Below are 16,851 nucleotides of genomic sequence, written 5' to 3'. Positions count from 1 at the left end.
TTTTTGCATATTAACATTCTAATTTGTTCTTCAACCTCAATCTAAAACAGTAGCTGATTGCAATAAAACGAATGTTTTCCTTGATAACTGAAATAGAAACACAGTGTCTTGTGTTCTGTAATTTATCTGTTCGCCTTTTTCCGGTCATGATGTTGTCGCTTTTTTTTACTTTTTACTAAATGTCTTTTATTGTTTTTATTAAGGAGTTTGGATTTGTTTGTACATGTGAGACACAGTATTTTATTCTTAAGATATTTACTACAAAATATGCTTCATACAGATGTTAATGTGTATAATATATTATTGTGTTAATCCCTGACGCATGTTAATTATCTGTAAAGTGACAGAGTTTGCATTATGGATGTCTCTTACATGAATATCTACTTAAGGTGGCTCGTGGGTACAAAATTTTCAGCAAAAAATTTAACCTTTATTTTTTCATTACCAATTTTATTTATTACACTATTAGTTATTACTTTATGATATGGTACAAAAATCAAGCCAAAAAATCGTTTTGGTTTGACCCCAGATGACTTTTAAAATGTTTATATCACAGAAAAAGCTCCAAATTATCTGCCTTTGGTGCAAAAATGCAATTTTTTGTCATTAAATTTGAAATATCTTTTTTAACTCATCGGTGACCTATATTTTTTATTATTGTTTTCAAATAAGCTGTACATAAACTAAATAATTGTAAAATTTAAGCGATTTCTTATATTAGGTTATTTTTTTATTTCGAAATTACCTCAATTTCGCCTATTAGTTCAACAGAAAAAAAGGACATTAACGAAAATGTATGCTTCTTCTGGAGGCAGATTGTGAGCTTAAATGAACGGTGACCCCATTTTTTTATTTCATTTTTCTTTAAAGTATATGATAAAGTTTATTTATAAAAATATATAGCGAAATCCTATACTAGAAAAAAAATTTGATTTATACCCAGAAGCCCCCTTAACAAAAAACGTGTAAATTGTTGTAAGTTTATCATTTTCTAAAAATATATTCAAGACACACTTTTCCACCTTTGAACCCCAACTCTAATTCTATTTCCGTTTTTCTTAAAATATTGGATAACCTTTGACTTCTACTTATAAATGTATTATAGATGTGGAAATGATAAACTTATCCGATGACAAATACGGGTCATCAATTATAAACTACAGCCATAAGTCGTATGTAGGTTGTACAGTAATATTTATATAGAATAGCAAACAATTGCATGCAGACTAAACGGAAACACAGATTTTTTTCATTGACTGTAACAGACCAACTTCGATGACAGGTATGCTATATACTGAAGTTGTTAATTCTGTATTATCCTTAAATGATATAATAGTAAACAACAGTACGTTTGCATAATTGATATCTTCTAATAATGTCCTTATTCAAATTTCAGCTTTAGTTTCATGTGTGCATAATAACGTATAGTGTAAATATGTTCTTGATGGCATTTTAAAATTTCGGCATTTTCTTAATGAATTTCAAACAAAATATTATCGATCTAAAATATTTATATATGTATATTTGTTAACTGTAAAGCTGAAACGCTAGGTTCTCTTTATTAAATAAAATAACGGCCCTCCTAACATGTGTTAATGGTCAGCTTCGAAGTACAAAACAAATCTGGTAAGAATCAACGGTATGTTTTTCTTGTTATGTTTGATGTTCATTTTACTTGTAACATGGGTAATCATCATATTTGAAACATTTGTTTACCTCTTTAATGCACGGTATAACAAATTAATGCAAACACGCCTATTCGTGTTAACATAAGGATTGCGCATTGTATGAACAAACTAATTCATAGTTAAGATACCCCGCCTGACAGTAATATGGACTTTGTTTTGTTTTCACTTTAGTGTCAATATTAAAGGATTTTTATGCAATGGTCATATATTTGTGAGTTTTAGCTAGCTCTTAAATCAAGATTAATTCGTCATTTTTTTACTTAAGGAAATGTATGTACCTAGTCAATTGCAAGAATATAACAGTTGGTTGCCATTCGCTTGAATTGTTTCAGATTTGGAGTTTAATCAATTGATAATGAATTGTCTGGTTGATTCTTCCTTAAAGTTTATATTTTTGTTATTTCAGTTTTTATTGCAGAATTTAAAAATTCCAGGCACGATAATATTTATATACCCCTTTATCCCAAATGATTACAAATAGACCAAACAATCCAAGTGTAGGTTCTGCAAATAAGGTTAACCAGCTATGAGGAATAAACATGTGGACATCCACTGAGAAGAGATGGTTGTTGACATGGGCCAGTTGTATATCCAAGGAAAATATCCTTCAATGAACACAAAATGAGGTGTTGTAATAGGTCTTCAACCTCCTTTCATGCATCATTATGGTTGACGTATTCTATATGTCTGTGTGTATAGCGTTCACCCAGCTCTGCGACACAAACGTCAAATCCCACCCCTCGACATTTGTTTTACTGCCAAATGTGAGTAGTCAAGACGACCGTATATCTATACCGAGGTCAGTTTAATAATATCATGAATCATGTCAGTATAGATGTTTTAACTTCTTGTTTGAATTATTGTTTTCTATATATGATAATGAGTTTATTTCTATGATGTGTATTGATCCATTTTTAATATCTTTTATGGAACAAAGTTGGACTGAATATTCTATTCTGAATTCTAACTATATATATAGAGGAAAAAATATTTTGAGGCCAGAACTGTATGGATTTCAATCGACAACAAATATTACTCCTTAAAAAGACAGTTGTATTAGCCAGTCTTTTTTATTGCCTTTTCTAATTTGTAAGTAAACACAATTGATCATTTTGAATCGATCATAAGATTGCTGACATTTCGTTGTTAATTTTTATATTATTCCATCAGTCTTTATTCGAAAACCATGCAATCTATCCATTTGTACTATTTGTACATTTAAAATGTTTCTGTAAGAATTATTTATATATACATATACATATATACAACTCGTCTAAACATCAACCCAACAATGTTAGATCTGTAAATTTGCTTTCGCAATTTCTTGGTTCTTCCCTCGCCGGGATTCGAACCCATGCTACTGTGATATCGTGACACCAAATCGCCTACACTGCAGCCGTCCCGCTAGACCACACGACCACCTGGGCTCTTAATAAAGAGCTTTCGCTGGCCATGTGTTACCTTTCCACGTCATTTTAATCTAGTGGCGTACTACAGTACATGATATATAAGGCATGAAGATGTTATTGTTACAGATCAGCTAAATTATCTATAGTAAAGGATCCTACAAATTAATGTAAGATACAGTCACAGAAAATAATTATATTCATAAGTACGTCTGAGTCAGTGACAACTCTACAACAGATGTATCCATCGGATCGCCATCAATGATGGTGATACATGGCTGTGTACATAATGTATATACAACTCGTCTAAACATCAACCCAACAATGTTAGATCTGTAAATTTGCTTTCGCAAATGTTTGGTTCTTCCCTCGCCGGGATTCGAACCCATGCTACTGTGATATCGTGTCACCAAATCGCCTGCACTGCAGCCGTCCCGCTAGACCACACGACCACCTGGGCTCTCAATAAAAGAGCTTTCGCTGGCCATGTGTTACCTTTCCACGTCAGTTTTAATCTAGCGGCGTACTTCAGTACATGATATATAAAGCATGAAGATGTTATTGTTACAGATCAGCTAAATTATCTATAGTAAAGGATCCTACAAATTAATGTAAGATACAGTCACAGAAAATAATTATATTCATAAGTACGTCTGAGTCAGTGACAACACTACAACAGATGTATCCATCGGATCGCCATCAATGATGGTGATACATGGCTGTGTACATAATGTATATACAACTCGTCTGAACATCAACCCAACAATGTTAGATCTGTAAATTTGCTTTCGCAAATTTTTGGTTCTGCCCTCGCCGGGATTCGAACCCATGCTACTGTGATATCGTGACACCAAATCACCTGCACTGCAGCCGTCCCGCTAGACCACACGACCACCTGGGCTCTCAATAAAAGAGCTTTCGCTGGCCATGTGTTACCTTTCCACGTCAGTTTTAATCTAGCGGCGTACTACAGTACATGATATATAAGGCATGAAGATGTTATTGTTACAGATCAGCTAAATTATCTATAGTAAAGGATCCTACAAATTAATGTAAGATACAATCACAGAAAATAATTATATTCATAAGTACGTCTGAGTCAGTGACAACTCTACAACAGATGTATCCATCGGATCGCCATTAATGATGGTGATACATGGCTGTGTACATAATGTATATACAACTCGTCTAAACATCAACCCAACAATGTTAGATCTGTAAATTTGCTTTTGCAATTTTTTGGTTCTTCCCTCGCCGGGATTCGAACCCATGCTACTGTGATATCGTGACACCAAATCGCCTGCACTGCAGCCGTCCTTCTAGACCACACGACCACCTGGGCTCTCAATAAAAGAGCTTTCGCTGGCCATGTGCTACCTTTCCACGTCAGTTTTAATCTAGCGGCGTACTACAGTACATGATATATAAGGCATGAAGATGTTATTGTTACAGATCAGCTAAATTATCTATAGTAAAGGATCCTACAAATTAATGTAAGATACAGTCACAGAAAATAATTATATTCATAAGTACGTTTGAGTCAGTGAAAACTCTACAACAGATGTTTCCATCGGATCGCCATCAATGATGGTGATACATGGCTGTGTACATAATGTATATACAACTCGTCTAAACATCAACCCAACAATGTTAGATCTGTAAATTTGCTTTCGCAAATTTTTGGTTCTTCCCTCGCCGGGATTCGAACCCATGCTACTGTGATATCGTGACACCAAATCGCCTGCACTGCAGCCGTCCCGCTAGACCACACGACCGCCTGGGCTCTCAATAAAAGAGCTTTCGCTGGCCATGTGTTACCTTTCCACGTCAGTTTTAATCTAGCAGCGTACTACAGTACATGATATATAAGGCATGAAGATGTTATTGTTACAGATCAGCTAAATTATCTATAGTAAAGGATCCTACAAATTAATGTAAGATACAGTCACAGAAAATAATTATATTCATAAGTACGTCTGAGTCAGTGACAACTCTACAACAGATGTATCCATCGGATCGCCATCAATGATGGTGATACATGGCTGTGTACATAATGTATATACAACTCGTCTAAACATCAACCCAACAATGTTAGATCTGTAAATTTGCGAAATTGGTTCTTCCCTCGCCGGGATTCGAACCCATGCTACTGTGATATCGTGACACCAAATCGCCTGCACTGCAGCCGTCCCCCTAGACCACACGATCACCTGGGCTCTTAATAAAAGAGCTTTCGCTGGCCATGTGTTACCTTTCCACGTCAGTTTTAATCTAGCGGCGTACTACAGTACATGATATATAAGGCATGAAGATGTTATTGTTACAGATCAGCTAAATTATCTATAGTAAAGGATCCTACAAATTAATGTAAGATACAGTCACAGAAAATAATTATATTCATAAGTACGTCTGAGTCAGTGACAACTCTACAACAGAAGTATCCATCGGATCGCCATTAATGATGGTAATACATGGCTGTGTACATAATGTATATACAACTCGTCTAAACATCAACCCAACAATGTTAGATCTGTAAATTTGCTTTCGCAAATTGTTGGTTCTTCCCTCGCCGGGATTCGAACCCATGCTTCTGTGATATCGTGACACCAAATCGCCTGCACTGCAGACGTCCCGCTAGACCACACAACCACCTGGGCTCTCAATAAAAGAGCTTTCGCTGGCCATGTGTTACCTTTCCACGTCAGTTTTATTCTAGCGGCGTACTACAGTACACGATATATAAGGCATGAAGATGTTATTGTTACAGATCAGCTGAATTATCTATAGTAAAGGATCCTACAAATTAATGTAAGATACAGTCACAGAAAATAATTATATTCATAAGTACGTCTGAGTCAGTGACAACTCTACAACAGATGTATCCATCGGATCGCCATCAATGATGGTGATACATGGCTGTGTACATAATGTATATACAACTCGTCTAAACATCAACCCAACAATGTTAGATCTGTAAATTTGCTTTCGCAAATTTTTGGTTCTTCCCTCGCCGGGATTCGAACCCATGCTACTGTGATATCGTGACACCAAATCGCCTGCACTGCAGCCGTCCCGCTAGACCACACGACCACCTGGGCTCTCAGTGAAAGAGCTTTCGCTGGCCATGTGTTACCTTTCCACGTCAGTTTTAATGTAGCGGCGTACTACAGTACATGATATATAAGGCATGAAGATGTTATTGTTACAGATCAGCTAAATTATCTATAGTAAAGGATCCTACAAATTAATAGGATACAGTCACAGAAAATAATTATATATATATATATATATATATAAGGCCTTCCAAATATCGTTTCGATCCCTAACATCACTGAAGAGACATTTATTGTCGAAATCCGGATCTGGTGTACTGAAAATACTGACACCTCATGTTTGTGGCATAACATCTTGGCCACAAGTTTATTGTTTTTTGTTTAGTATTATTAATTTTTAAGATCCATTTTGTTACATCTCATGATCAATTTTATTTGGCAATCGCCAATGGCAGTGAGCAGGGTTAAAGAACATCAGTTGTTCGACCTGTTAGTCAAATGCGTTTTGTTTAAATATACTTTTTCATTTTTTGGGTCTTTTGGAACATGTTGTTTGTGCTGTTTTTAGACTCTTCTACAACGAAATTTTGGTTAACATGCACACGTATAAAAATTGCGGTTTTTATACGACGCAATCATAGATTTGAACGTAGTTTTCAATTTAGACTCGTTATATATATAACATATAAAAAGTACCCTCATTTTTAGATAAACTCTTGAATTTTAAGAGTCAATGTAGAATGAACAGATCATATAAACCGGAGGGAAAATATGATAAATGCCCAAACAAAAAATATAAACGAGTCTTAATTGAAAATTACGTTCAAACCTATGATTGCGTTGGATAAAAACCGCAATTTTTATAAGTGTGAATGTCAAACAAATTTCGTTGTAGAAGGGTCTAAAAACAGCACAAACAACATTTTCCAGAAGACCAAAAAAGTGAAAAAGTATACTTAAACAAAACGCATTTGACTAACAGGTCGAACAACTGATGTTCTTTAACCCTGCTGACTGCAGTTGGCGATTACTAAATAAAATTGATCACAAGATGTAACAAAATGGATCTTAATATAAATTTAATACTAGACAGAAAACAATTTTGTTAACTTGTGGCCATGATGTTGTGCCACAAACATACGGTGTCAATATTTCTTTAGTTCACCAGATCCGGATTTCTATATATATATATACAACTCGTCTAAACATCAACCCAACAATGTTAGATCTGTAAATTTGCTTTCGCAAATTTTTGGTTCTTCCCTCGCCGGGATTCGAACCCATGCTACTGTGATATCGTGACACCAAATCGCCTGCACTGCAGCCGTCCCGCTAGACCACACGACCACCTGGGCTCTAGCCCAATATATATATATATATATATTGTAAAAAAATACCTATTTTTAAATGTTGATGGGATGAAGCCTATCGAAAGAAGATGTAACGTTACTTTATCATATTGTTCCAATCAAAATTAAAGCCCGTGCACTTTTAATAACGAACAATTCCGGAACGTCACACACCTCTTTAACGACGATGCCAATGAAATCGATTAAACTGGAACTGTTAACTTGCTACATATTTTAATAATTATTTCATGAATACATATCTATCTGCACATGTGATTTTTTTTTACACCTATATATATAAACAAGTCTTAAATGAAAACTACGTTCAAACCTATAATTGCGTTGGATGAAAATCGCAATTTTTATACGTGTGCATGTAAAACAAATTTCATTGTAGAAGGGTATAAAGCAGCACAAACAACATTTTCGAAAGATCAAAAAATGAAAAAGTATATTTAAACAAAACGCATTTGACTAACAGGTCGAACAACTGATGTTCTTAAACCCTGCTCACTGCCATTGGCGATTGCCAAATAAAATTGATCACACGGTGTAGCAAAATTGATTGTAATATAAATTTAATACTAAACAGAAAACCGAATAAACTTTTGGTCAAGATGTTATGCAACAACATAAGGTGTCAATATTTTTTTGTACACCAGATCAGGATTTTGACAATATATGTCTCCGTTGATGTTAGGGATCGAAACGGTATTTGGAAGGCCATATACTTTACCCTCAATTTAAGATAGACTCTTGAATTAATTTAAAGAGTCAATATAGGATGAACGGATCATGTAAACCGGAGGGAAAATTTGATACAAGCCCAAACGAAAAAATATAAACATATCTAAATTGAAAACTATATATTATATAATTAGAATTTCGTATTACCCTTATACTTCATCATAAGATAAAATAGATTTTAAGAAGTCAATAAAGTCAACTTTTAAATGGTTTGGTGGGTACTCTCACACGTTCTATCTACCCTACCGGAGCATATGAGCAAGGAGTTGTTGTTGGCGCATGGTTCGTTTTGCACCTTTTAGTGTCTTTGTCGTACTTTCTATAGACTGATGATTGTTTTTGGATTCCATTCCAAGCTTTTTTTTGGCTTGGCGTTGACAGTTTATAATTTTCTTTTGAGTTTGACCATCCCTTTAGTATATTCTTCCTTTCTTTTCAAATTCTTAAAATCAATTTGTCATTGCAATCAACATACCGATAGAAAAAGCCCATTCATTTTTAAGGCAAATTTACATCCCTCAACTCAACCACATTGCAGGTAAATTGCAATAAAAGTTTATGTTAAAATTAGATTTAATTCCTTATCACATATATAATTTTGTAATAGATTTTTTTATTTTAGACACGGTAACACAAACCATATCATTAGCACTGTATCGTCATGTGCTTCTAACCATAGTTGGATTAGAGAATCAGGTTAAAACAACAAGGCTTATGAATGCAGCCAGGGATAATATGACAAGCAACGCGCATATAAACTTTATTACAAGTGGAAGTTATGGAGAAGGGCTAGAGATGAGGGGAAGTGATTTGGATCTATTGTATGTATCTAAAAGCATAGAGGTTTATGAAAACTTTAGACCAGCTTTAAATACAAATGTTATATATTTGTCAATGGAAACAGATGATGTAAAACCGTGTTTCACTCAGTTGCTAGTGGATCAAACGGATCCCCAAGTTTTAAGTGAACTCCTCGAGGAATTCAATGGGAAACATTATGTTTCAAGCTTATTATTTAAAAAAGAGGGCTTACATGAAGGTAATATAGATCATGCAGTTCATCATATTCATGGCCCATGCATATCGGACAAAAACAATAATTATGACCATGCCTTGTGCTTACATTGTAAAACATGGATATCGCAAGCATCACAGTGGATAACGAGATCAAGTACCTCATGGCCAAGTTATAATGTTAAACAACGTATTTTAAAACACGGAGTTATCTTTGTACCCATTGGAGTTAAGGAATCGCCTAAAGAGGATATAAAATGGCGAATTTCTTTTTCTGTTGGTGAAAAATTTCTTATAAGTACTTTTAAACACACACAATTAATATGTTATGCTCTTCTGAAAATTCTATTGAAAGATATTATAGTAACCTACACCGAATGTGAAGACTTGCTCTGTTCATATTTCTTGAAAACAATTATTTTCTGGATATCAGAAGAATTACCACAATCAATTTGGAAACCAGAAAATCTTATACCTTGTTTTATGCGATGTTTTAGCAGACTTATATATTCGGTTGAGTATTCAGTTTGTTTACACTACTTTATACCAGAGAACAACATGTTTGAAAACAAAATAGAGGGACGCGCTCGTGAAAAACTGTTAGAGAAACTTTATAACCTGTATAGTTACGGATGGCGATGCTTGTTATTTTCAGATCAAATATCAAATATTCAAGCAATGTGGATGAATCATATCGAACCACATGCATTACATACTATCGGGGTGACAAAAATACTATATTCAGCATTATCGTTTAAGGCACATGACGTCAGTTCTGTTGAACCTGACACTAGTACATACAAAAGAGGAATACACCAGATAGTTTTCTGTGACAAATCATCACTCAAATACTTATCTACATACTACTTGTCATTGTTTTGTAGAAAATATGCACAGGTTTATTCACTGAACAGTACTATAAAATGTAATAAACACCTTTACAAACAATATAATTCATGTGATTGCCTTCTACTACAGAATATCTATCATGACGCTGTATCGGGATGGCTGATGTTAGCTTCGTTTTTCTATAAGTTTAAACAGTATAGTATTGCGTTACACATCACTGCATATTCTTTATCAAAGTGTAATTTCGAAAAATTATATCGCTGCATGGATATATTGAATATTCGTGACAGATTGTACGATATGCAGTTAGTCAAACGAAAAAGTATTGTTAAAATGTGGAAAACAATGCTTGTAGATGCTCTGAAATTTGAGAGAAACTCTTTGTTAATGTCAAATAAACTAAAAATGGAAGTAGGAAACGGAGCATATCGTATTTCCTCTATAGTTTATGCAAATTTTCTAAATATTCTATGTCATTATCATCTCAATAATGTCAGACAATGTCAGGATTGCCTACACACTTTACAAATTATTATAGCTGAAAACTATTGTATTGAGAACAATCCATTATTTCAATCTACAGCCAACAAAATCCTTGGTATTGCTTTACAGATTTTAGGACACAAAGAATCCGCCTGACATGCATTTATACAGTCAGCTCAAATAGAGCTGAATCAAAAATATAACACGTCTGTAAAGAGACTCAAACTAAGGAACTCATTGTAATATTTGTGCATTCAGTTGAACAATTGGTAAAAGACTGTCAAACTGTCAAACTTATTTCATAGAAATGAATTTCGATTAAATGATTTTTTGTTTGGTTTTCTAGATCTGTGTGTTTCTTCCAATACATATCTGAAAACTAGAAAACCTGTTTTAGCGAGAAATACGAAAATGCTGATTGTTGAAACCAATTTTAAATTGTATATATATTTTTTCGGAAAAATAAGCAAAATTTTATTGATAACATTTATAACTTTTCACAAAAAAAAAAATGCTTTTGTTCTGGTACTAGAGAAGATAATAGTGTCAGGTGAAAGGAGAAGATTGAGGTATGAAAGGAAAGAGGAGGGGGGTTACTCTCCTTATTCCCTTTTTGCCTTTTGTAGTTAATCTGTTTAAAAAAAAAACAAAAAATTTTAATATGATTATATGACTTTCCAAAAAAGATGAGGAAAAGCCTTTAATGAATATTTTGCAAAGCAAAATGCAGGAAGTTAATGCATTCACAAGTGAAAGTAATCCGCCCTTTTACTACCATAATGATGCAATTTGCTAACATTAACATATGCTGCAGTGGAGTTGTCTTTCTTTTAACCAGCATGTGTGTATACAAGTTTTATTTGTTTGTTCTTTCAGATATTTAAATTCCCTCAAGGTGGTATAGGAGTCTAAATTAAAAAAAATGATAGAATTTGTTTATACTTTGCCAAAACGTAGTAGATGTTGCTATATGTTCAAAAATATACTAAAATGATAGGTCATAGCGAATTATATCAAGCTACATGTTGTGACAACATGACACTTTTTGTATGGATTATACAAGAAATAGCATCTTTTCATTTATAGAAGCTAAACTAAATGATAGAGTTGTACAATAGAATACGAGAAGATAGATTTGAGAAAAAGCTTGAGATTATCAAAAGGAAAAATAGGATCCCTGTGCGGTTTTTCCGGTTAAGATACAAAATAGCAAAATTCCATGTACATTCCTTCAGAAAATGCACTATTCTAAAAGAGTTACCTCCCTTAAAATGACAATTTGAAAATATCAAAAATTAAGCAGACATAATCAACATTTGTAAAAATATTAATATTTATAAGTTATATTCTTAAAAATGTGTTCTTTAAAATGCATTGACATTAGTTATCTACATTTAATACTGCATCTTATTTTGCTAGCTTGAACCTTTGAATCTCTGGGGTTTTTTACAATCCAGGACGGCGAAAGACACCCATACCACCGTAAGTAAATGTTTCTTTAGATTAATCTTTGAATCAAATAACCCTCAAGATAATTGTTTCATTGGGTTGGGTTAGCAATGCATTCTAGGCATAATCTTTCATCATTTGTCTACAGAGGCATTGTCTCTTTTAGATATTGATTTGCTGGTAATTGAGTTATAATGATATGTGTTTACATGTAAGTTTAAAACAGTGTATACAATCTTTTTGTGTCAATCATGTCTTAGCCGTTAAAGTTTCTAATATGAGTTTTAAATGCAAACTATCAAATACCAAGATACAGTTTTGCATACTGAAATTTTTTGGCAAAACATCGTTTTGGGACATTGCATAACTATGATTTACTGGTGATTGAATGTGAATTTATGTAATGTTTTAAGTCCTGAGACTATTATATTGCATTCTAACATAACAATTAAATGTTGATTTATTTTAAGAAAGTTTACCCAATTTTATAGAAAAATTTTCAAGTTTTACAGGAAATTTTTCAAGTTTTACATGGATTGATTTAAAGGCTTTATTTCAGGATGTGATAGTTTTCACAATGATGTCTTCGGATTAAAAGATTTGAATATGAGTTTGCTAAGGATTGTATTTTGTAAAAATAGCTGTTTTACTAACCATGCCTCTCTTCGTGAGACATCAATGATTTTTATATAGTTTTCTTGTTATAACCTAGTGGGTCCCAGATATGATCGTTATGCTTCATCTCGTAGCGACACAACATGAACATGGCCTATATACTGAGCAAAAAAAGTTAAGCAACACTTTTTTTCTTTCTTTCTGTAAAAAAAGTATTTAAACATCTTTGATAAAATCCTTAGTTTTACCTGTAATTTAAAACAGTCGTGCTTTTTTCGTGGTGATTGATTTTGCGCCATTATAGATTTGCACGTGTAGTTAATGTTTTACCTTCTGAACCTGTACTTTTAAAACGATATTAAAAATTTCTTTTTCACTAACGACCAGAAACACACCATTGGTAAAAAAAAACCACATACACCTTTGACAAATTTTGTGGGGCGTCAACCAGGCCTCCCCGAAAATGACAATCAGAAGCTCTTGGAATGGTTGATGTCGGAATGACATCGTGGCTCGATTTAATGAGTATAAGGCAACATTATATAGACTAACAAACAGATAACCAAAATTGCAATTGCACAGGATAGGTCGATATCTCGTAGACCAAAAAACTATTGTCCAGAGAGGAGCGCAATCTTCGCTTTACGTCAACACGTGACAATTGTTTTTCCGGCCACAAAAGTAGTGCATTGACTAAGGGCAGCTGCTGGGGTGCCCGCCAATCCTTCATTGGTACACTTAGGGCATGGCTGAGAAATTGATTTTGAATAACATTATACTCATTTCCGCATTTTGACCTTCCCGCGATCCATACAAAGATAATCCCCATGAATGTGAGTGATAAACATTCATATGCATGTTGCTTCTGAAATGTCATAATTCCACTTTGTTATTATTAAAATTATATGTTGATATGCACATTTTTGTTGCTAAACCTTTTTGGCTCAGTATATATAAAAAATCATAGATAACGTTCAAGTATTTAAAAAGAAACTGCATATTAGTATTAGTTCGTACTCTTAGATTTTCGATGTATATAAGTGTTGAAATATGCTGCACAGCCCTATGTTTTAACCTTGTGAAAATATAGTACTACATAATAACTTCCCATGCTATGACATATTTATTAACGAAACTTCATAATAAAAATGACACAGATTTAACCATAAAGGGAGTTCCCATGGGTAATTGCATTGTCTATATTTAAAAAAAATGCAATCTATAAACATATACAACAATAGAACGAGCTTATAAAGTGATAAAACATTCATTTATTTGAACTGTTCATTGTAATTCTTAATTATTTGAGGGGTGCCCTTCTTATTTGCATAGTGGGTTGTCCGCTCACTACATTTGTGTTGGACCTGATAACTAGACATTGGGTTGTCTGTTACACCATCATCATTATTGGTACAATGATCGTAGACTAATTGATCTGTATGAGAAAGTTTTTAGTTTAAACTCAATCTATGTTTAGACCTGCCCTAAGTCAGGAATCTGGTGTACAGGAGTTGTCGTTTGTTTGTGTAATCGAGTATTTCTCGTTTCTCATTTCTTTTCATAAAGATTAGATCGTTGGTTTTCCAGTTTGAATGGTTTTACATGACAACACATATTATATGGCAAACTAAATATTATGAAATAATCACAAATGGTTTACCAACTCGCATTTGCAAACTCAAATTAATTTAACTGTTAAAAAAAATCTTTGAATTTTTGAAAAACTATGGCTTTTCTACCTCAGGAATAGAGTACTTTAATTAGCTGTATTTGGCAAAATTTTTGGTCCACAATGCTCTTCAACTTTGTACTTTATTTGGCCTTTTAATCATTTTGTTATTCGAGCGTCACTGATGAGTCTTTTTTAGACGAAAGGCGCGTCTGGCGTAAATGTAAAATTTTGAGCCTGGTTTCTAGGATGTGTTTTCTCGTGTATAGCTCTCGATGTTCACAATGTTAATATATCAAGGTCAAACTTTGTAGTATTATAATGACTTCTTATAAACGAATGTCTGATTTAGTATGTCATTGCATACTTGTTATAAACAGTATATTACATTATCAATGCAATCGAGAAATAAGTAAGAAAACTTTAATTTGAGGTTGATGTTTCCGCCAAAACTATGAAAAATAAAAACATGCGCGTATAAAAAAATACAGGTAATGTAATAGTATTACCAATGGCTGCTGAACGTTTAAACTTGTTACCACAATAATACTTTACTATTACCTTTTTTAAAAGCAACGTAGTTAATTTTGAAAAAAAACAATTTGGCAAACCTTGCAATCTCTTAATGTTTTTGAAAAGTATATATATAGAACTATATCTATAGTTGAAACTTAAATGATAACTGTGTAAACAATCCATGCGTAGTGTTCTTTCTTAAAATGAAAAAAAAGTAGAAATATAGTTTCAGCGAATGACCAAATAAATGACTTAGGTTACCGATAAGGAAAAAAAATATTTTGCCTTAAAGTTTTAATGACATGTCATGTTTATGTAGGGAATATGTAGTTTTTTCATAGATTTTGTCAATTATTTAAACTTAAAATGTAGTGAGTATAGTTTTATAATCATGTGCAATTATATTTGTTATGAGTGTGTTCTTATTAATGTAAAACGTCAGATTCAAAAGTGTTTAATGTTTAATGTCCATTGGTTTGAATAAAACTTGTTCTGCAACTGACTTTGAAGAATTTGAATTATACTGATTCAGTAGTCTGCGACAATGCAAACTATAAGTATGAAGCTTTGTATTTCTTATCTAACTTTAATAGTTAAATGGATGCATGTAAAGACCGTCTCAACGACAAGTGATTTAATTTGACTATAAATTCTATAATTTCAGATTCTGATATATATTGACAATGTTCTGTTACTTGAAAATGAAGATTCCAACGAGTGCTTATATCGCAAACATACAATTGAACTGGGGTCTATTTCATATGTTGTTACTTTTCACGATATTGAAGAAAAAAAGTTATAATGAATAAATGATTTCAACTTTAATAGACAGTCGTTACATTATATTTAATCAGTTGTTGACATATCTTTATATACTGTACAGGATTAAATGAGCTTGATTGAAACAAACAAAAAATCGTGAAAGGAGGATATATATTTCCATAGCTACAATACACAATAGTATTTCAAATCCTTGTTTTATATTAAATTATTTAAAAAAAAAACTGTTCACAAATAAGATATTGTATCGAAACACCACTCTGAAAATGTTTTCCATTCTACTGCCATGATAAATAGTACTCTGAATGAACTTGCGAATTCAAATATATCACAACGAACTCATTTACAACAGTCGCCTTACAGAATTGTTACGTATTCCATCTGGACACATATGCATTTCATTTGACAGAATGAATCCTTGTCGGGCGTTATACCAAAACTATTGTAGGCTTTCTTATTAGTTTTTAGTGGATTAGAACTACCTGTCAACTAACTGCGAGTACTCTCAGATATGTACCTAGTGCCTTTGTGTTGTTCTGATTTACAAATACTCGGTCACGTCCAATTGTATTTTTGTCCATCTGATGAGTTAAGCCTTTTTCAACTGATTTTATAGTTCGTGTTTATGTTGTACTTTTATACCATCGTTCCAGGTTAGAAGAGGGTTGGATGCCGCTAGCATGTTTAACCACGCCACATTATGTATGATTGTGTCTGTCCCAAGTCAGGGGCCTATAATCCAGTGGTTGGCGTTTGTTTATATGTTACCTTTTGTTTTTCGTTCTTTTTTTGTACATAAATAAAGTCCTTAGTTTTCTCATTTGAACTGCTTAACATTGTCATTTCGGGACCTTTTATACCTGACTATGTGGTATGGAGTTTGCTCATTGTTGAAGGCCTTACGGTGACCGATATTTGTTAGTTTCTTTGCCATTTTGATCTCTTGTGGAGATTTATCTAATTGGCAATCATAACACATCTTTTTTACATTTGAATGCTAGCGCTGAATCTTTCATAAATTGATAGTCACATAGTCCATCATCACTAAAATGAGAATAACAAAGAAAGTTTAAAAGACAATTAGCATACGCTAAACGCTCAATGTTATGGTTTACAATGCTCATATCTATTTCCACTTGCAGTTCATATGGTATTAACTCAGAGTTACTGTGAAATATGATATCATCTGTAAGCATTTTTTTCATAATTGAACAATACTTTTTTTATCTGGTA

General features: G+C 33.2%; 1 protein-coding gene across 1 annotated transcript; it reads left to right on the top strand.

The window, feature by feature from the left end:
* Positions 1–1,167: 1,167 nt before the first annotated feature.
* On the top strand, positions 1,168–15,616 carry LOC139485875 (uncharacterized). The gene is made up of 3 exons (XM_071270524.1): positions 1,168–1,282; positions 8,866–12,071; positions 15,503–15,616. Exons 1-2 carry the CDS (start codon positions 1,276–1,278, stop codon positions 10,743–10,745), a joined length of 1,887 nt encoding a protein of 628 aa, XP_071126625.1. The 5' UTR covers positions 1,168–1,275; the 3' UTR covers positions 10,746–12,071; positions 15,503–15,616.
* Positions 15,617–16,851: the final 1,235 nt, after the last annotated feature.

Source organism: Mytilus edulis, chromosome 8, assembly GCF_963676685.1.
Source record: "Mytilus edulis chromosome 8, xbMytEdul2.2, whole genome shotgun sequence".
Lineage (NCBI taxonomy): Eukaryota > Metazoa > Mollusca > Bivalvia > Mytilida > Mytilidae > Mytilus > Mytilus edulis.
Note: the sequence above shows the minus strand (reverse complement) of the source record. Positions and strands in the feature narration are given on the sequence as shown.